The following is a 21,011-nucleotide window of genomic DNA, read 5'->3' on the forward strand; positions in this document are numbered from 1 at the left end:
TCCTTGACTAAGATTCCACAGTGCTGTTGATTATTCATCACGTGGACTCAACTGGGACAAAAGAGACCTCGTAGGCTTTAATCTGCAGTTTGCGTTGCCACTGCAACAAGAAAAAGATTCCAACTGATGAAGCAGCAGCAAGAGCAAAACTCAAGGCACAGTTGTATAAACGAAAGCTTTTCTGTTCCTATAAAAACAGGCAATAAAATATACAAAGTAAGTAGAATTCTCTCCATTCAACCAATGTACATTTGCCTTCAGTCTTTCCTGAGACACTTGTGGGGCAAGAGGAAGAACCACTGCTACCACACTTTCAACATTCACTCTTTGCTATCAAATAAATTAGACTTAATAGTGCAAAGGGAAAAAGAAGTCTGGCTGTTTTTTTGGATTTTAGGGGTTTTTTTGTTTGTTGTTTGGGGTTTTTTTTTTTGCTTTGCTCTGATTCTTTATAAAAAAATTACATCACTAAGAAACTAGCATTTGCACAAGGAAACAAGAAGCTATATATTTGCCAAATTAAATCTTAAAATAATTTTGTATGCTGTACAAATATACACCGTTAAACATTTACAACTTTCACTTCCTAGATGACAAAAGTCACTGCTCTTCCAAGCAATGCAGCTACCCAACTTTTCTTTTCAAAAGCTCAAAGCTATCAACTGTCAGTTATGAAGTCCCCTTCACAATTAGGGGCAGGATGGGAAAAAGATGGTACTGATAGTAGTGGTATCAATATAAGCGAGTTCCAGGTGCACTAAATAATTTAAAATACAGTCCTTGCTAGACAAAAATCTGGGAATAGCCAATGCTAAAGTCAGTGAGAGGTCTTTCTTCGCTTGGCACTGTTTGATTCTGTGTTCTCTGGCAATTCCTCTGATGTTCTCCACGTTGAAACACGATAGTCTTTGTTCCGCTTACCGCTATTACTTTGACCTCCTTCACTGTGGGCTTTTGAACTGCTTTTTGATACAGCAGCCCTCTGGTCACCCTCATGCCGAGCTGCATAAGGTGACGTGGAAGGCACGTCGCATTGTCCCATTGCTCGTTGGGGCTTCTTAGAAGTTTCTGTTCTGGAAATCTGATCCCTGGCAGCTGAGGACACATCAAGGCCTCGCTGTGATGTTGATCCTCGATTGCTCTGGGCTGACCGACTGCTGTCTTTCGAGGCCTGCTCCTTTCCTTTTGTTTCAGTTCTACTAGCCATACGTGCCAGCCTTGGATAAAAAAATTTCTCTGGATCAGCAGGAGGTGATGGAGCCTCCACGGTTGCGGAGTCACTGCCTCTCCTGGGGTCTGCAGCCCGAGCCCCCTGCGGCTGCTGGGACCCCCTGCTTCCTTGCGGCACCACGTGGCCAGTGCCAGCGGTGAGTTCTCTTGGATTTGCAAGCTCACCCCTCTTGCTACTGGAAGAACAAGCCTGCAACAGAGGAGAGTTCTTTGTCCCTGCTTTGGTTGGGGGCTGTACTGTTGCCTTGAACTTCAAAATCTTAACAGCATCTTTCCTGTAGCTTTCTTCTGATGTCTTGATAATGGCACCTCTTTTCTGAGCATCCTGAATCAACTCATTCCAGTCTTTATTTTCCTTTTTTTTAAAAAAAAAAGACACCACCACCCCCCCCAAAAAAGAAAAACAGTTATCAGAAAGAAATCAACACAAATGGACAGAGGTGTCAGAGGATGCACAACCCCTTTAATCAAGGTACCTGACACAACTGTCACGGAAACCACTGTTATGTTCCTTCTGGAACGGAAGAATCTTATGTTTCACTTGCAAAACAGCAATAGGCACTCTGGCTGCTGTAACACAGGGAAGGTACTTTCAACCATCAGTAAGCTACCACTTAAAATGACAATTTCTATATTTACGAAGGCCAGAAGAGTTCCCTCGTACAGAGAGTGAAACAGGAACACGGCTTTAATGCCCTCTAGTGGTGCAGCTAACACCCCCACCCTTGGAGAAAGACTAAAAATCAGGTACTGTAAGACAGTAAGTCTATGGAAAAGCACCCCTACACATTCAGTGGGCCTTTGTAGTCCCCCCAAATATGTAGTTCTGTTTCAGAAACACCTGTTTCAAAGAGTATAAGCAAAGAGTATCCTCAGAAACCACATGACTACACAAAGTAGTGTTAAAAACAATAATCTAAACATCAGGGGCATGTTTTGGGGTGGTTTGGTTTTTTAAAATAATTTCCCTTGCTCAAGTATCCAGTGACAACTGCAATAGCTGGGGAACAGTAAGGATCAAGCAGGAAACTATCTCTGCCATCATCCTGTCTTACGCACAGAGAGAAGATTTTTCACAATCCCTAAACTTGAATTGTAAAGGATTGCGTTACAATTTAGTTACAAAAAATATTGTGAGAATCATTTCTAACGTTCCTTCTTGGAAGGAAGGAAAACAGTTGTGGTTTCGTTTTGGTTTTTTTTTAAAGCTTTTATGACAGTTACAGCCAAAGCTTTCAAAGAGAACCCTTGAGAGGCCTGGATTGTATCAATTTAACAATATACCAGAAAAGGGTCCTCTTTCATAGACTGGAGTAGTCTGAGGATGGTTTTCACTTCCCCAACCCTGACTTGACCTAAAAGGGTGGATCACAGAAGATCATTTGATTAGCACTTTACCTACCATGAGCGTTTTCAGTCTTCCAAGAATGAAGAGGCTGAATCTGGCTCGGGTAATTGTAACATTCAGACGCTGAAGACTTGCCAGAAACCTGGGTGACAAGACAAAACTAAGCTCCTAAACTACTTCTTCCATCAGGTTTAAGTGTTATGAGAAAGAGAGATAACATTCAGTTTCAGTGAAATGAAGATAACAGGAGCAGTTACAAAGGCGGTGGCAGTTCATGGTCCATTCCCACATCCCACTGCAGTAGCCCTGCCTTACGTGAAGGGCTTTGCATGAATTGCATTTTCTTTCTTTCACCACTCTGGTTCCTTGCAGGGAATTCCTGTTCTTTCCAGCTCTTGCCTTTGATGTCTCCTTTCTTAAAGCAAATCCCCTCTTAATGCCAACCACTGCTTCCTTAAATGTTCCTCAAAGTACAGAAGACATCAACCTCACTTCACCTATCAAGACTTTAAGCTTCTTTTTGACTTGAACTGAAATAGATTAATAATATTTACCATGATTAGTGGGAAAATTTTCTACTGAAATACTGAACACTGGACATGAATATTTTACTTTAAAGGTGACCTGCACTGGAAGCACATGAAGGAAGACTTTTGCTTTGTCATGCTTCAAGAGTAAAAGATATATTCTTGCAGAAGAAAGTCTGTATTCGCACTATGAAAATGGTCTAGTCTGTTTTTGTGGGACCACAAACCAAGGTACTGAAACCTAAACAAATAGCGTATTCTTAAAGGGTGATTTCTGTTAGGGTTTATTTACCAAAATTCAAAAAAAGGTTTGTGAAACTAATATAAACTATTTCTCTAATTAAAAAGCTCCCAAAATGCTATTTTCTATACTAACGAAGCTTGCAATACAAAGTCAAGTCATCGTACAACTCAGTTTAGGCAGGTCCAACATCAACGCCCGATACTGTGGTCACGGCACTGAGACCTGCTCTTCAGCAAATTCACAACCCCTACAGTAAAGACTGCAAAAGCCCCAGAGCCACCCCAGAAAATTTGGGTAGTGTAGGAAAAGAGAGAGAGAGGCAGGAAGCAGACCGGGGGAGTGGATCCAGCATGACACGTCTTATAGATCTGTAGGTTGAGGGTTGGGGCGGGGTGTCGGGGAGGAAGGGATCTTTAAAGACTACTAAATATCCTTAATGGGTTTTAAAACTCAAAGACAGCAAGATTATTTCTCTCGAGAAGGGGAAAAAAAAAAAAAAATCCATTGTCATTTCCTGGGAGTTTTCTCCTCCCTATGCAAGTTACTTTCAGAGTAAATTTAATGCATCTATGCAATGGACCAGTAACCTTGGAGACCAAAATACTTTGCTGAGCTACAAGATCATAGGTAAGGGTGATGCAAACTTTCCCATCACACCTTGCCAATGACACTTGACCCTGAAACAGAGACATCCAAGTCATCAGTATGTACAGCTTCTAAGGTACTCACTGCCAAAGCTTTAATATATAAACCTGCAACACAGTAAGCTGGAAAGTTTTCTTCCAAAAGAACAGATAGAGGTTAAGTCCCATGGCAGCCAAAAGAACTGGCAGGTTCTAGCTGCCTTCAGTTTCCAAGCTCAATCAACCAGATTTCTTAATCTCCAAAAAGCACCACTGTTGTTTACTATAGGATTTGGGTTCTTTCTCTTCCCAAAGTAGCATGGATCAGCACAATTAAAAGCCCTTTATCTAGCAATTAGAAAATTAGTATCAGAGAAACATAAGTAGCTTAGTGAAACCTGGTATGTAGAAACAAAAGATTTTTGTTTATGCGAACAGACTTCCCAACTTAAAAGCCAAGGAACTGTAAGAATGCATATTTCCATTACTGTTTTTTAAACAAAGATGAACTGTAAGTTACAGAAACAGATCAGCAACTGCTGTAGCGGTCTGGGGTGAAACAGCACACCCAGTATCTAGTTCCTTCCGTTTCAGATCGGGAAAAACACATGTAAGATCATCAAATCTGCAATCCTGAATCAAGACTTCCTGCAAATCTCCTCCTAACTCAAGACAAGCACGTTCATCTACAAATCAAAGACCCAGATTGTCTGCATCACATTCTTAACAACACACATAACTAGTTAACAATACTTTTTCAGACAGAATGCTGTATTAATAGGATAGTCACAGTCACAGAAAATGGATTTCATTTTAAGAGAGTCGCATTCAGAAAGTTACAGTACATATCAAAAGCTACAAGAAAAATTAGTACTGCAGTACTAATGCAAAGAACCAAGTTCCCAAGACCAATCCTGCCAAACTGAAACAGCAACAGGCTAAGGCAGCCATGCAAATTCATCAGCAGGCAACGCAGAACACAATACTTAACATTTCCACGTCCCTTTCGTTCAAAGATCTCAAACCAGTAACATTAATTCATGCATTAAGATACCCTTTAATTTGCTGGCTGTAGTGACTTGTTCTCTGTAATTCTTACTGGTCATATTAAAAATATGACGATTCTATCTAGAGCATCATTGGAAATGGGACTTGCAAATCACTGAAGAGAAACATACCCAATTGAGCCTTTAGTGCTGTGTGCCCGGACGCACGTCACTATGATGCAGTCTTTCTCTCGTCCCTGGAATGCATCCACTGTGTCCACTTCTCCTGGGCTGTTGAAGAAAGAATTAGCAATCCGCTAAATTATGCTAATTGAATTTTTAAGCAACACACTGATGCAAATAGCCTAAACACTATCCTTAATGACCATCTGTCAAAATAACCCAGGGCAAATTTCTGCTTCAGTGTATGAAAAGATTCAGTGTATGAACCTAGAGCTGAATTTACTTTTCTGAGGCCAGCATCATTACTGTAAAGCTGTTCAGGTCCATGTAGCTTGGAATTTCACATTTTCTTTTAAATCAGTTTTATTCAGAACAGCAATATAATCAAAGCACGTATACATGTAATAACTAAGAAGTGGTACAAAGAGGCCATGCCCGTTTTAAGCAAATGGCTTGCACGTCCCCTTTAAAGGCATGACTAAGCACAGATTTTAGTAGTACAGAAAAGTTTGAGTTTTTGCCATTATTTCAAGAGGATAAACAAAGGGCTAGCATCCAAGAGCCAAGTCCCACTTGAAGACTCACAGTGTCCTTACCTGTTATTCCTAAACACTCTGTCCAGCTGTTCTTGAATTTTCTTTTTCTGTGCACTGTAAGGGGTAATTACTCCGATGCGACGAAGACCCAGATCCTTCCTTTTCTCTTTAATTGTTCTAATTAATTCCATCACCAATTTCACTTCCTGGGGATTACTAAAAGAGCTGAACAAGACACAATGGAAACATTACAGAAATTCATTTGACAACTCTTTCAAATTCAATGCTCCAGCCCAATTTGTAGTAGGACTGCAAGTCAAAGCCCCTTGTCTTGAACTTCTGCAGCCTCCTTCGCATAAAGGCTCAAAGAACTTTGCAAGCAGGCCCTGAGGAGGGCTAACAACGACGAGAAGTGTCAGCAGCAAAAGGCTGCACTTCACCTTCCTTCAGAACTACATAGCTTTGCTTTCCTTACAGAATAGGCAAAGGGGAGGACTGAGCCTGCCACCATCTGGCATTACCTCAGCATGCAGCTGTGAAAGGGAAGTCACCCATCAAAAAAATCAGGAACTCAGAACCCATTACTAGAGTTAGCAGAGATTGTAGGCATTCACTGGCATCTAATAGACAGTCAAACCAGGATTAAAACTAGTTTCAGATTAAAAAAAACAAACACAAAACTAAAAACATTTAACATCTGCTGTTTTGTAAAATTAAATCAAGTTGAAAATGAGTTCTGGTTACTTAATGCATATTGGGAACAACAGAGGAGAGAAGACAACTCTTCCGCAGGTAATTAATCCTCAGCAAATCTAAAATTTGGCCAAGTAGAATGCAGGACTTACTCATTGTCTCGCTCCTCACGACCATCTCCTACATCAAAAATAAGGTAGGGCTGGAATGGCCACTCTGAAGAACATCTGTTCTCTTCTGTTGCTCTGTAAATAACATTTTTATACTAGGTAACCATACAGAAATTCTAAGAACTGATACTTCATTTAATTCCACCATAGTTATCAAATACAAGCAATTTTCAGCTTTTTTTCCCCCAGAGTCCTTAATTTTCACTGCTACCTGCATATACTGAGGCCTGAAAATGAACTCTAAGCAGTAAGTATGCTCAATTTTAAGTGATCTAGTTAACTGACATATCACAGCCAGTACTAACAAGAGATGGAAAGCAAATTTTCTCCCATTAGAACATCCTCCCCCCCCTACAATCTCACGAATTTTTAGACTCAAAAGAATATCCTGATACGAGAAGGTTTCTTTGAAATATCCCCTGCTCAGAAAGCAGAGCAGAGCGCTACTCACTTGTCAGTCTTTAGAGTCCTGCCATAAACATAATTGGATGGGAAGAGGCAGATGTCAGGGTGCATCCGGTACTGCACAGTCAGCTGCACAACTGGCAGGCTTCGTAAAACATTCTTCCGCACTTGCTCCTCCAGGTGTCTGTGCAGGCGTGCCATCAAGGACTGATCATAACCATATTCCTGAGCTTTCTGCCAGAGGGAAAACATGAGATTGACTTCTGGGGAATTAGGTCCCAAATTAACGACAGGAATTCGCTTTTGGGACTTAAAACTATTCGGTGTTTTCTTTTAAACTTCTAAATCACTGACAAAATGACAACTACTTGCACATCAATTTTCTATTTGTGTTAGTCTTATTACTTCAGTAAAGATCACGTGCATAAATCTGAATTTTTGTCAGTGTAGTCTTTAGCAAGACAACTTTCCTTTGTGAGTCACAACATAGTAAAATTTTAAAAACATCAACAGTACTGAAAAGCAAGATCTTCCAGGTGGGATCTCGTTAAGAGCACATGGCCTCTGGACAATTTACCCTTCTAGAATCTGTTTTTCCTCCTTTCTTTATCAGATGTTTAAACAGTCCTCCTTACTGCTGGATACAAGAAAGTGCCTCTATATGTTCATCCTTAAAACACATCTGTAGGGTAAAGGAAGGCTTCATGTAGTCTTCATCCTCCATTTCTTAGGGAACGTGCCACCAACTGAAGCTCACATAATGAAATAACAAAGCCTCCCGCAACACAATGTCCATCACAAACCAAGTCCCAAGCTGCACTGAAGTTTGCATTGCCATAGCTGTTCTTAATGGTGCACGAGATCAGTTCCAAGCTACACAGGAAAGTCTATAGAGGTTGCACTTGCACATCTGTGTTAGCTTTATTCACACATTTGAAGGCAGTACTGATAGGGTCTCCACGTAACAGAGACTGAACTTGCAGGGCAAAAGCTGTTATCTGATACACATCCTGATCTGATATTGAAGTGTACTTTTTTTCCTTTTACATATTTTCTATAAATACTGTTCTTATACTTTATCTACTAGATAGCATGAAAAAAACTAATTTGAACACTTACTACTGATTTTACAGTAGGCGGGAGCTGTCTGGGATCTCCAACAAGAACAAGTTTATTACAGCGATGGATCAGTGGAATCAGTGTTTCAACCTCACAGGACTGCCCTGCCTTTTGTATATGCAAACAGGACAAAAAGTAGAAGTTGTAAGCAAAGGAGTGGAGAGAAGTATGTTAAATTTCCTGTAACAGAGTCAGAATAATTCAAATGCTTTTTAAGTCTTCTACAAAAATTTTTTTTAAAAGAGAGAAAAAGAAGGATTTTTCCCTAATACAAAACTACAAACAGATTTTTCTTTTATTATTAAATATGCAGAGCTCTCCAAACAGATATAAATATAACCCAACCATCTGGAAATCTCTACAGCAAGAGCCATGCTTTAGCCATGGTGGAAGTAAAAGCCATCTACCACTAGAGCACCAAACAAGTCAGCAAAAGAAGCAATTACAAGTTATTCTTTCTTCTCATGGCTCTACATAGCAGCCCAGGCTGGTTATCAGTTAAAAGATGGGGACGGGACAGTCAACCCACGATATATTACACCATGAGCCAAAAAACCACAACTACCCTAAAGCAGAGAACAAGGCAGACCTTAGAGGTGGAACATGCTGTAGTTCTAAATAGCTTTACTGACCTCATCCACAATGACACAGCTGAAAGGATCAAGTCCTTTCCGTGAAAAAGCAGATTCCAGCAGATTTCCTCCACTTGTGCTCAGGGTGCAGCAGACGATGTCGGACTCCAAGATGATATCCGCCTGTACTTTCTGAGAGTGCCCCCGAACCTTCAAGTACAACAGGACACCATGTCTCCTCTACTCTTTTAGCTTTCTTGAACCACCTTGGAGCAATTTCTAACTGCCTGGACAATTCTAACTGCCAAACAGATCACAGAATCATAGAATGGTTTGGTTGGAAGAGACCTTAAAGCCCATCCAGTTCCAACCCCCCTGCCATGGGCAGGGACACCTTGCACCAGACCGGGTTGCTCAAAGCCCCATCCAACCTGGCCTTAACACTTCCAGGGATGGGGCAGCCACAGCTTCTCTGGGCAACCTGTGTCAGTGCCTCACCACCCTCACAGTGCAGAATTTCTTCCTTATATCTAAGCTAAATCTATCCTCTCCAGTTGAAAGCCATTGCCCCTTGTCCTATCCCTGCATGCCCTTGTAAAAAGTCCCTCTCCAGCTTTCTTGTAAGCCCCTTTTAGGCACTGGAATATCATACATAATGCATCATCCCAATGAAACTATCTCCACTATTACAAATGAAGGTCACAAGTTGACTTAACTGAAGTGTTACTTTCACTTTAAATTACAGATCAACGCCAATGAGATAGCAAATTGGAAAGCAGTATTCATTTATCTCTACAGCTATGCAATCTAGACACACTATGTGTGAGCAAAATTTAGTTTGCCATCATACTTGTAACTCCAAGCCTCCATGACCATTGAGGGTCAGCATATATTCATTAAAGATGAACCTTTATTCATATGGTTCATGCTACTCAACCTTAATTACTGGTTTTGCTATCAAGTGCCTATTTCCACTTTCAGATCTATCTATCTCCACACACACAAAAAATTCTTCCAGCTGTTGCTTTACTTAGAAATATTTAAAAAGTATCTCAATTCCAGTAGGACTGTAAGGGGCATGAAAGAGGTGATGAAGATACATCCTAGAACATGAGGATACGCACGTTTCTATTAACTACTTTGCCAAATATGCCACACTTGGTTTAAAATTCACCCTTAACTGTAAGAGTGAATATTCCCCCCTCCTTTTTTTTTGCGTAATATGCAGCCAGAATCCACCTGGATTTCACACCAGGCTGTCCATAACTTACTCAGCTTATGACCTTTATCTATTTACCTACTACTTTATAAATACTCCCAGCCACATCAAAACCAAATCTCCAACACAATTAAAGCATACCATGTACATAAATACATTAGCTGAGATTTATTAAAGAGCTGCCTTAAATATAAATTCCTACCTCTTTTAGTTGAGAAGCAAGATGTTGTCTCTCCTTTGAAAGTCTGCCAATTTCATCATCTAACATTTGACTCTAGGAGGAAAAAATAAAGAGAAACCACATATCAGGATTAACACCACACATTTTTCATATATCTTTTTTTCCTCCCATACCCTAATTCATTTCCTAAACATTGAGACTTGTTCAGACTGTCTTTTAATATCAAATGTGTCTGAAGAAGTTGATCGGTTTCCAAGAAAGTTGCCAACATATTTAGACTTTGCAACACACAATACTACATCTTACATTTCTGTGCAACTGGGAAAACTGTTTACCATCAGAAATCTGTTCATTTGAGCACAAACGCCAGACTTTTAGACAAAAAAATGGAAAACTTTGAGTGCAACACACATCCTAAAATTTCAGATCGCAAGGTATCTTACTATTTCCAGTTAAACAAAACCAGAGCTTTGAAGTATACAATCAAATTAAATCGTTAAGATTTATAAATACAGTTACACTAAGAACTAAGCTGGTGACAGAACCAAACGAAGACTACTGAACACTAGAGCTAGAAGTGGCATGATGAACCAGTTGAAAATACTAGTATAAACAAACAAAAAAAATTCCTGATGTAATGTTCTTCGTTCCCTTTCGTGGTGCCAACCAACATTTCCGCTACTTGAAAAAGCAGGCAAAGAGACAGTTACCGCTCAGAGATATCATTAAAAGGTAGAGTTCTTTACTTTTTGGATTCAGTTATGAACACAAAAACCAAACAGGATTAAAAATACTATTATCTTACTACCTCCCTCTTCTCACATCTGTGCATGGCACGCTGACGAGACAGCATGTCCAACTTTTGATCCAGAGCTGCTTTTTTCTTCTGAATATCCTGGTCACAATCAGCTGGTTTTCGTTCTATAATAAAACAAAGGAAAACATACAGGAGGAATAGAAAAACTATGTTACAATAACACTTGTTCTCAGTCATGCACCTTAAGTTATTAAGAACAAATGGACAAACTCTTTTTTTTTTGCATTTTCCCTTTTTCTATTGAGATCTTATCTTGTAAAATGAAGATAATGAGACTTAGTTCCAACTACAGCTCTCAAGTGCTGCATAGCCTCATTGCTTAAAAATGATGGCTTTAACATGCATCTATTACAATCTCTTTTTTAAAAAAACAACCAAACAAGAAGTTGTCTTGCTTATTTCTTTGCTTTTACTTAGATTTTAGGCCATATGTAAGCTGACACTTTCTCACTATGACCGAGAAAAACAATCCTTTATAAAGCACCATTGCAGAAAAATCTTTTACCAGATCTTCCTTCTTAAAGGACACAGTCCCAAGTGTAAAAGATCATTAAGCTCTTAAAGAAGACTGAAGAAAAGTCCAATTTGCATGTTACTTACTCATTCTATGTTCAACTTGCTTATCCAGGCTAAATCCCCGGACTTCACTGTTGATTGCTTTTTCAGCACCAAGTCGCACTAATTTGATATCACCACAATTTCCTGTTTACAAAAATCAGAGTCAAAATACTTTTAGATTGCTCCAATCATCTCTGCACTTGGATATGAGAAGAAAAAAAAGTAAATTTAAACATCATGGATATCAAACAAGGCTTTCCCTTTTCTGCTTTTCAAGGGCTTAACACTTAACAGTATTATTTTGAATTAAAAGAACCACCTCCTATTCTCAGGCTTCTTTATCTAAAACTTACAGAATTCCTAAGTCAGAAAATTACTGAGTACCATCAGTAACACAGCTGATAAGTCAGTGCCAAATTAACATTTGGTTACAATGAGGATTTTTTTTCCCCACCACAGATTAGATGCCTTGTTCAGAATTCATCTACCTTTATTAGTCACAAACTTGGAGGAGAAAAAAAAAAGTAAAAGGCTCTGATACATCAAAATTTTCATCAGTCTGTTTAGCATGATCAGCAAAGTCCGATTTTATTCAAAACCAAGGTAATAGTCTTGTGTTTAAGTACTCAAAAACTGGTGAACTGAACCTAACACTATAAGGAAAGTGTGAACATCTATAGAAAGAAAAATTGCAATTTATTTAAAAAACCATAATACACCTTTTAGAAAAGCACATTAAAATTAATAACAGTATGAGTATGTACTAGTCATGTTCCACAAGAAAAAAAAGCTGCTTATATGCTATTCTAAGTATTGCATGTAATCAACTGTTTCAGTTTCTCCCTCAGATTTTGTCTATTTAACATATAAACAGAATTTTAAAATAAACCATACCCAAAGGCTCCTGTCTGTTTTGGCATTTTTCCTTAAATGCAAGGATGATCTTTTTCATGAGTTCATCAACAGCAGCATTTGATGGTGCACAAACCAGAAAACGGTTTGGCTTGATCTTGGATTTTTTGGGGGTTGTTTTCTCATTCCTAGTGTTCTGTAGATTAATTAACAATAAACCAAATCAGGCTCTTTAGATTGTTTTCATTTGTGATTTAAAAGCCAGACTGTACACTCATCTTAATCAGCATGCCGAGCATGGAGACTATTGCACTTGAATATCTCTTAACTATGTCTTACATTGAGTAAGAAGTCAAATGTATTAATACTATTTGCATAAATTCTCTTCAACAATGATGTACTTGATGAATCTACTGGATGCTAATATGCAAACCATTAAATGGGACGAGCCAAATAACATTCTTTAATACATCAAAATATTAAGGTTTTTTTATGTAACAAGTGTTTATACTACTGATTGCACACGTTTTCTTGACTTTACTATTTAAGTTCTTGCATGTTTTCTTGATTTTACTTTTTCAGTTCCGTAAAATAAGTGTTTTCCAAGACGCCCAAAAGGTATTATTTCCACCTTTACACCCTATACAGTACAGATTTAGTTAAGTCAGCTTAAGGAATTACACTCCCAGTAACTACCAATACTACACTTCCATTTAGTTCAAGCTACCACTGACTTCCATTGGGAAACCAAACACCAGCACATGGCAATCGCATCACATTCACTTACTTCTCTCAAAACACGAGACAGAAGCCCAACAATAGTTTTAGATTTCCCTGTTCCAGGTGGTCCATGGATGAGGCAGATCTTGGGAAGTCCTGGATGTTGCTTTACCATGGCATATGCTGTCTCAATGGCTCTCTTTTGATCTTCATTGTATTCGTTCATATCCGATGCCTGAAGGAACACACAGGGGAAAAAATAATTAATTACTTAATGCTGATCAAACCTTCCATGTTAATTTTATGTATTTTCAGAACGTTCCCCACTCCTCTAGATACAACTCAAACTTGAACCGCATTGAAGCTTTTGATTTTAGGTTTGCTTTAGATGCACACCCAACCCTGACTCAAAAGCTGTAAAGGTGGTTTCGTTTACTCTACACGCTTTTATTTTGCATTACCTTTCCCATACTACACCTTATTTCCTGAACAGATACCTCTCCAGTAAGGAAAAAAAAAAAAAGCAAGCTCCTTAAAGTACACTACTAGTATCTATGTCAATACAGCAGAAACACCTGAGCAAACTCAGACTCTTCTCTATCCACCCAACCAACAGACTCTGAAAAGCACAGTGCCTCAGTACTTTTGAAACTTGTCTGTTTGCACTTGGTCATTCCAAAAACTCACATGCAAAACAAGTTCTGCAAAACTCATGAGATCCAAACGCCCACTTTGTCATCCCTAACTATCAACTTCTAGCTGCAGGACTTACAGCACTTTCTGAAGCTACGGGCAAATCTCTGGGACAGAAGTCATTGTAACTTGGATTTATGATGGGTTTAGCCAGGGGACTCCTGCTCAATAACAGTAGACCTTTGAATGTTCGCTGTGTGGTCACCAGGGAGCCAACCACCACACACTTCACTTGCTTGTTTATGAAGAATGACAAATTGCCTCGAGTTTGCACAGAAAGATGACAGACGGTATGCTGCTCCTTTTGTCCTATAAAAAGGGGGAGAGGGAGGAAATAAGCAACACATTGTTAATTCAAAGAACATCCAATTTGTTAACTGAAAGTTATTCAAGCAGCTCACTCAATGAATTCACTAGAATCAGGTGCTGCCTTCTATTAGGGAGTCAACAACTAATTCTTGCAAAAAAAACCAACCACCACCACCCACTCAAAAAAACAAACAAACAAACAAACCAAAACCAAAACAAAACCAAAACAAAGTGGTCTGTAAAACAACTCAGATCACTGTTTTAAACAGGCAACATTAATCTGGACAGTTGGTAATCCTGGTAACTCACAACTTCAGTTCCAGAAGTTAGTGAAAATTTTAGTCAGTGAGACCACTGAAGTTCACGACACTTCGTATCTCACAGCAATTCACGCCTAAAGATGTATGCAGAGCACTTACTCATCATTAGTTTCTGTTCTTACAGAACGTATTAATATCTGTATCGAAGGAATTCCTTAGGAAAATACATGGAAAGCAGGTCTGCAGCTTCAGTTCCCAGCCTTTTACAAAGCTTCTAGCATGGAACAGACATGCTACAGTGGAATTTCTACATCCCATTTCCTCTGAGGTAAGTGGTACACTACAACTATCAACAGCCAGCTATGAAGCAGCATTTTACAGTACCAAGGAGAATCCCACTTTTATTTCAGTCCCATTTACTTACTAGTTAAACAGCCAGATGCACGAGAAAATCGTGTCACAAGACCAACGTGGTTCACTATATGGTTCTCCATCTCACTTTCTTCCCTAAAGCTGTCTTTTTTCTTTTGGACCACCAAAAAGATTAAGTCATCCTCCTTTGGATGAAGCTGCCTTGCCAAATCACTTTCTTGAAAATGAGCTACCCAAATTAGAACGTTAAAAGGAAAATTGTTACAATTACTTTCTGACTATAAAAGTATATGATTAACATATTGCGTATACTTCAGTAATACCCATGTTAACTTTTAAAGCTATTAAAAGCTACAGTAGAAGACTATGAAAAGTTTTAACTCCATCCTGCATTCTTAAGCCTGACCATAGCACTGTATAAAAACAGAGCAAGTCAAGGACTGTTTTATTTACCAAAAGAAGCTGAAACAAAATCCCAAATGAGTGAGATGGAAAGTGTTCCAACAGCAATCAAGTAACTTTTTGTATTGAATGCTTAAGGCACAGATTCCCTGCAAAATACGTATTTCTGTTATGTGCATTCTGTAAAACAGCAAATTCAAGATCCTTTCTGTATTTGAAGCAAATAATGTATTTGAAGCAAATAAAAAAAAAAAATTGCCTGTAAGTGCTAGCTCATTATAAGGCACTATCTTCTTGAAAATCAGAAGAGGGTTTTATAAAAAATAAACCTCTTACCTGTAAAATTTGCTGTATTCAAGTCAGCAGAGAAGTTCTGTAAGTAGAAGTAGTAGCTCTTCTCTCTTACTCTCTGGTTTTCTATCCACTCTTGTGCCAGCTACATGTTGGAAAGTAAAAGCTAAATAAAAATACTTTGAAGGGTTTAGTGTATCAGAAGAATAGCTTATCATCACTCAAAGGACAAACATACTAAGCAGAAATAAAAGAAAGCTAACAGACTGTCAAGTACAAGACATCGAAGAGGCTCACCCATTTCTTTTTTTAATATATGCATACACATTACATATAAACACAAATGAAGCGCTTCCTCCCCACCCACCCCCCATTTAACATACCTTCTTACAAAGCTCTTCAAATCAAATGTGAGCTCCCCTGATTGCATTTTCACCTTAAAATACCACTATTAATCTGGTATTGACTTCATTTTCTACCTTATTTCTACAGCAGAAGCGGTGCAATGACTGAACTTGAAAGCATACAGACTTTAATTGAAGCAACACTGTGTTTTCTCACTATTAAACTAAAAACTATTAAAGTTAAGATGTTTGGAAAAAAATACTTAGATTAACCTACCCTCTCATATAAGTTCTCAACGTAAGTCAAAACATTACTTTCTTATCCTCTTTTTACAGACACTGTCATTGAAAGACCTCAGTTTCACAAAGACTTCTGTTTTAAGCTTTATATGCTATAAAGAAAAAGAAAACACCTCCTTTTTCCCTCCTTTTGCATGCTATTGTGGATGCACACCCAAAAAAAAAAAGGCTTCACTGAGGTGAATAACACTGACAGTCCCCAGTCTTAAACATAACTGTCTAGATTATTCCCGCCAAATCATTCCTCTATTCAGATCTGTATCTGAACATTTTCAGAAGGTAAACAAAGGATATAAAAGAGTTTTTAACCTCTTGGTAAAATTTACTAGGGTTGATGAAAACAAACAAAAGGGCAGATAGCTACTTACTGTTTCAAAGGCATTTAGCATCATCAAGGGGAAAAATGTATTAAAATAGTCATTGTATCCCTGAAATTGGACAGGAACAGAGGCTACTACAGACTGCAGGAGAATACTTGGAGGTCCAAACTGGCTGGAGTTTGCAAACATTTCGTAAGTCCACTTCAGGACTTCATTAACAAAAATACTATGATCACGTTGCTGAGCACCAAGAAAGGAAGGATAATACGTTTCTTGGCCAGGCCTTCTGGAAATATTTGAAGCATTGTTGTTGTGTCTATTTTGTGACTGGAGAACATTATCAGAAATACGTGGTTGAGGTACATTACTGAAACTTGGATGCTTGCATGTTTGATTTCCTACTGGTATAGCCTTTGCCTTTGGTGGCCTGACCACCACTGGTTTTGCTGCATTCACTTTGCTTTTTGAAGCCGGTGGTAGCTTTTTAACATCTTCAAGATCCTTGCTGAAGGCTGCACTCCGTGAAGAACTTGCTGAGCTGAAAATTTTGGTAGTGGAAGGCTTTCTTGTTTTAGAAGGTGGCAGGAGAGGTTTGGCAAACATGTGATCTGCCCCTGAGCTGGTGGCTGAATGCTTACTACAGTACTCCCCTGCTTTTTCCACTTTTTCCATACAGTCTTTGTACTTACATTTCACAACAGTCAAGGATTCATTCTGCTGAACACTTTCAGCAGTATCCATTTCCTCTGTTATTTTACTAGATACAGTAACATCTTGAACACTTTCCTCCTCAGAACACAATTCCATATCCACAGGATCTAACTGAGTTAAAAACAGATCATCATCATCTTCACTGTTTTCATTTGGTCTACACCCATTTTCTTTTGAAGTTGTCTTCTCACACTCAGGCTGGACAATGCAACCTTTTCCTGAAGGTTCATCTTTATCACCTCCAAGTGCAGTGGAAGAGAGACTTGAATCCACAGGTACAGGAGGAATCATCATATCGTGATCCTCTGATTTTCTGCTTGAGTCTGAAGAATGAGGCATTTTAGAGACACATGCCTCCTCCTCCACAGAGAGGCTTTCAAATTTTCTCTCACTGGCAGAGGGAAAAACACTCTCCTCCCTTTTTTTCTCTCTTGGGTTTTCAAGAGATGCTGCAACAGATGCCAGTTTAACACTTTTAGGGTTTTGTTTCATAGATTTTGCATCCACTTTGCTAACTTTTTTGTTTCTACTCTCAGAACTTCCTGCAAGATTTTTCATTCTGACACTTTTTTGGGGCCTTGTCTGCCTTAAAAACTGAAGGTCTTGGCAGGCTAGGAGTTTTTTATTATGTTTTATAGACAAACTCTGAGGAGCAATTAGTTTAATCTTCTGTTTCTGTGGAACTCCAACTCTCCCTGCAGCTTCGCCATAGCTGCGCAAGCGAGCTAGACTGTCTAAAGAGCGCTGGGATAATTCAAACGCTTTGCGGGGTGCCTTCTTCAGACCAAGTTTTTCTACAGTTGATGCTGGTGCAGGACACTGCCGAACTTTCCTTGGAGGAACCACAGCAGGCATTGACCTGCCAGGCTGAGAATTTTTTGGCATACTTTGAAGTAGTTTTTTATTTTGTGCTGTTTTAAGAACAGGTGGTTTTTTAGGACTTCTTTGAATAGTTCTGGCTACCTGAGATTTTGCTATATTCTTCCGTGGGCTTGCGCTATTTTTCTTAAGGGCCAACTTTGAAGCTAATGAAATGTTAGATGTAGATGCTCTGGGTTCAGTCAATTTTGAATCCAGGGTGAAGTCTTTAGCAACAGTACCTTTGTCTGCAAAATTCTCCAGTGGAACTTTTGCATTTCCCTTACTAATAGATTCTTGCAATGTTGAATTAGTTACTTCTTTTGTATTATCAGCTTCTTTCTGAAGAGAAATATGTTCTATCTGCTTTTCTATCAAGTTCGCTGCTTCTTCCGCGGTATCATCGCTTATGTAATCCACATCATAACCCCATTCATTTGTGTGATCATTCAGTAAACCATCTGAATTACATCTGTCAACCGATGTTGAAACACAATCTTGTTTATACTCCTGAGTTGCTTCCATACTATATGCCTGAGTATCTTGCCAAACCGAAAAGACATCAACTTCTGTTTCAAATTCAAAGTACTGAGACTCACAGTCTTCCAGTGACAAGGGAGAGCTTGCTGTCTTTGATTCTATTTTGATATCACTATCAGAAACGCAGCTGGGAGTTGAAGGCTGCTTTTCAGGACATACATTTTTATTAATTTCTTTTGTTTCCTCTTTGTCAGCCACATCTTTTTCTTCATCAGAAGAGTCTGAAATTATGATGACTTTTTTGTCAAGGCAATCTGCATCACAGGGAGACTTAGTACTTTGGCCATCACTGGAAGACCTTACAGCACCTTTCACTTTCCTTTTAATATCACATACATTATCATGTACTGAGTCATCTTCGCTTGAATCAAAGAGAAAATTGACACTTTTGGCATACGCAGATAAAGATAATTTACTGAGTTCTCTATCTACCTGAGAGTCTGTCAAAGTATGATCCTCAGAAGCCACCTTCACAAAATCCTCCTCTTTCTTCCCCACTGAATTTTCTCTCTTGAAATATTCTGAAAATTCAAACAACCTGTCACTTGATTCACACTTCATTGACAGTGGCCTGATCTGAGAAGCAGGGTTGGATATATCCCTCTTGTTTTCAGAGCTAGATGGAACATGGCCATTTGCTGAAGTTTTATCCATACAAAGTGTCTTTGAAATCTGACCTTTAACCAAGTCATTTAAATTAGGCTGTTCCCAGTCTGAAGGTTGCATGTCAGTGTCTGTCTTAAACACAGACTTCAATAATGAATTTGATTTTTCTTCAGTGGATACTTTTTTCAGTAAGGTGTCACTAATCCCTGAAAGCAAAATGCTGTCATCTTCATTTTCCTGCATACCAGGTTCATCTTTAGAGGAGGTAGGCCAAGTTCGTGGTGTTCCTTTTGACACCTGTTTAGTGGGGACCAGTCTGGACTGAAAAACACTGTTGACACTTTTCTCCTGCATACTTCCACAACTCCTTGAAGCTGGAGTATCAACAGAGATTTCATTTTCACACACAGTATTCGCTCCCTGATGTTTATGACAATCTTTGCCTGTAAAAAGATAGCGAGTGCAAAACTTAGGCTGCTCTACCTCTGCTTTTGAAGCACTCGTTGGTAAACTGCAGTTTTTCAAGTCACGTGGCTTCACTAGCTGCAATACTTTTGAGGGCCATTCAGTTTTCTGTACCTTGTTTTTCAAATTCATGAGTCTCTGCGCATCTACTTTGAACTTTGAAGAGGAACTAGAAGACATATTGCTTTCCTTTATATCTGAGCTGCAAATATGTTCTGGAGAACCAATACAAGTTTGAGCAGCCAGACGCACTGGTGTTATGGGTTCTGTTTCACATTTGTTTTCCAACTCTCCGCCTCTTCTGAAATCTGAACGCTGGGCACTTGGATTAAAACACTGATTGTCTGTATTGTATTTCCCTACCACAAGATCATCGTTCCCATTTTCCTGAACCTTCCCACATACTTTTGTTGCCAAAGAGTTCTGTGGGCAGATGCATTCCTGAGTTGTCAAGTCATTAGCTTCCTTTTTAATATTCACCAAGGGGCCTTCAGTGGATGTCCAAGAGGTTGAACTTTTACATGTATCTCTACATTCTTTTTCCCAGGCACTCTTTCTTCTAGGGAACGAGTTCTCTTGACAATCTTCATCTCCACCTTCCTTCAATATGACAGCAAATGGTGAACAAAGGTCATCTCTGCCACGTGCACTCATCTTGCATCCATCACCATGTGCACTCTTCTCTTGCTTTATAGAAACGGCAGGCAAAGTTGTAGAGTTTGCATTGTTTCCTGCAGCCACAGAGGTATTCAATGGTCTGTCCTTTATAGTTCTTATAACTTGCCTTAAACATATTTGTAATTCCTGGGTTTCCTGGATGTTCAGCTGCCAACCTAAAGATAGATTTCCTCGCAGAAGAAGATTGAGTTTGTCTAGGTACTGCTTGCAAAGAGTATGCTGCCCAATTTGATAGCCTTCTTTAAGAAGGCTGCGTATCAACTGCACACAGGCTTGCTGCACAGAGTTAGAAGCTTGTAAAGATAACGCTGATGAACCTCTCACACAATGTCCAGATGCTTTTTCAGTGCACCGTGTAAATGCTATAGCTGGAAGCTTAGCACACCTCACCACTGCTTCCACCCATTCTTGGGAGCTAATCCATAGCAAATGCAGGCACTTTTTATTTCTGTGTAGTTCAATAATGGACACCAAGATCAGGAGAAAAAATTCAGAGATTTTGTCACACTGCTGGATTCTTTCATTGAGAATATCCTTGATTTCCGAGCAGAGGTAGTGAATGACCTCTACTATATATGCTACACCCAAGTCCTTGAGATCCATAAGCGACTGAACAAAAGGGATGAACCACAGAAACGTGCTGTGATGGACACGCATCTCTCTGCCAATATCAGACTGAAGCACATTAGCCAGTGTTTGCATATCTTCGTACATGTTGGGGCAGTAGTCTGGACAAATGGCAGTCTTCCATCCAGTATCCTGAAAACATAAATTCACCACACATCATCCTCATTACGCACATCTGTACAGTCTAATCAGCCAGTTGTGGGGGTTTTTTTTTCCTAGCCATAAAGGTTACTTTCTTTCAAATATATGTTC

At 39.2% G+C, this 21,011-nt stretch overlaps 1 protein-coding gene across 1 annotated transcript in view; it reads right to left on the bottom strand.

Moving 5' to 3' along the window:
* Window positions 1-817: 817 nt before the first annotated feature.
* The window catches only part of SETX (senataxin), a 28,394-nt gene continuing 8,200 nt past the window's right edge, over window positions 818-21,011 (bottom strand). The window contains exons 8-24 of the mRNA XM_009694684.1: window positions 16,323-20,891; window positions 15,356-15,455; window positions 14,670-14,846; window positions 13,756-13,985; window positions 13,051-13,218; window positions 12,306-12,459; window positions 11,454-11,555; window positions 10,845-10,957; window positions 10,058-10,129; window positions 8,697-8,846; window positions 8,065-8,172; window positions 6,992-7,179; window positions 6,523-6,615; window positions 5,738-5,902; window positions 5,151-5,249; window positions 2,633-2,720; window positions 818-1,585 (exon numbers count right to left, since the gene is read on the bottom strand). Of these exons, the coding sequence (XP_009692986.1) occupies window positions 818-1,585; window positions 2,633-2,720; window positions 5,151-5,249; window positions 5,738-5,902; window positions 6,523-6,615; window positions 6,992-7,179; window positions 8,065-8,172; window positions 8,697-8,846; window positions 10,058-10,129; window positions 10,845-10,957; window positions 11,454-11,555; window positions 12,306-12,459; window positions 13,051-13,218; window positions 13,756-13,985; window positions 14,670-14,846; window positions 15,356-15,455; window positions 16,323-20,891 (7,344 nt within the window). The remainder of the gene's footprint in view (window positions 1,586-2,632; window positions 2,721-5,150; window positions 5,250-5,737; window positions 5,903-6,522; window positions 6,616-6,991; window positions 7,180-8,064; window positions 8,173-8,696; window positions 8,847-10,057; window positions 10,130-10,844; window positions 10,958-11,453; window positions 11,556-12,305; window positions 12,460-13,050; window positions 13,219-13,755; window positions 13,986-14,669; window positions 14,847-15,355; window positions 15,456-16,322; window positions 20,892-21,011) is intronic.

Source organism: Cariama cristata, unplaced genomic scaffold (assembly GCF_000690535.1).
Source record: "Cariama cristata isolate BGI_N322 unplaced genomic scaffold, ASM69053v1 scaffold15212, whole genome shotgun sequence".
NCBI classification, from domain to species: Eukaryota; Metazoa; Chordata; class Aves; order Cariamiformes; family Cariamidae; genus Cariama; species Cariama cristata.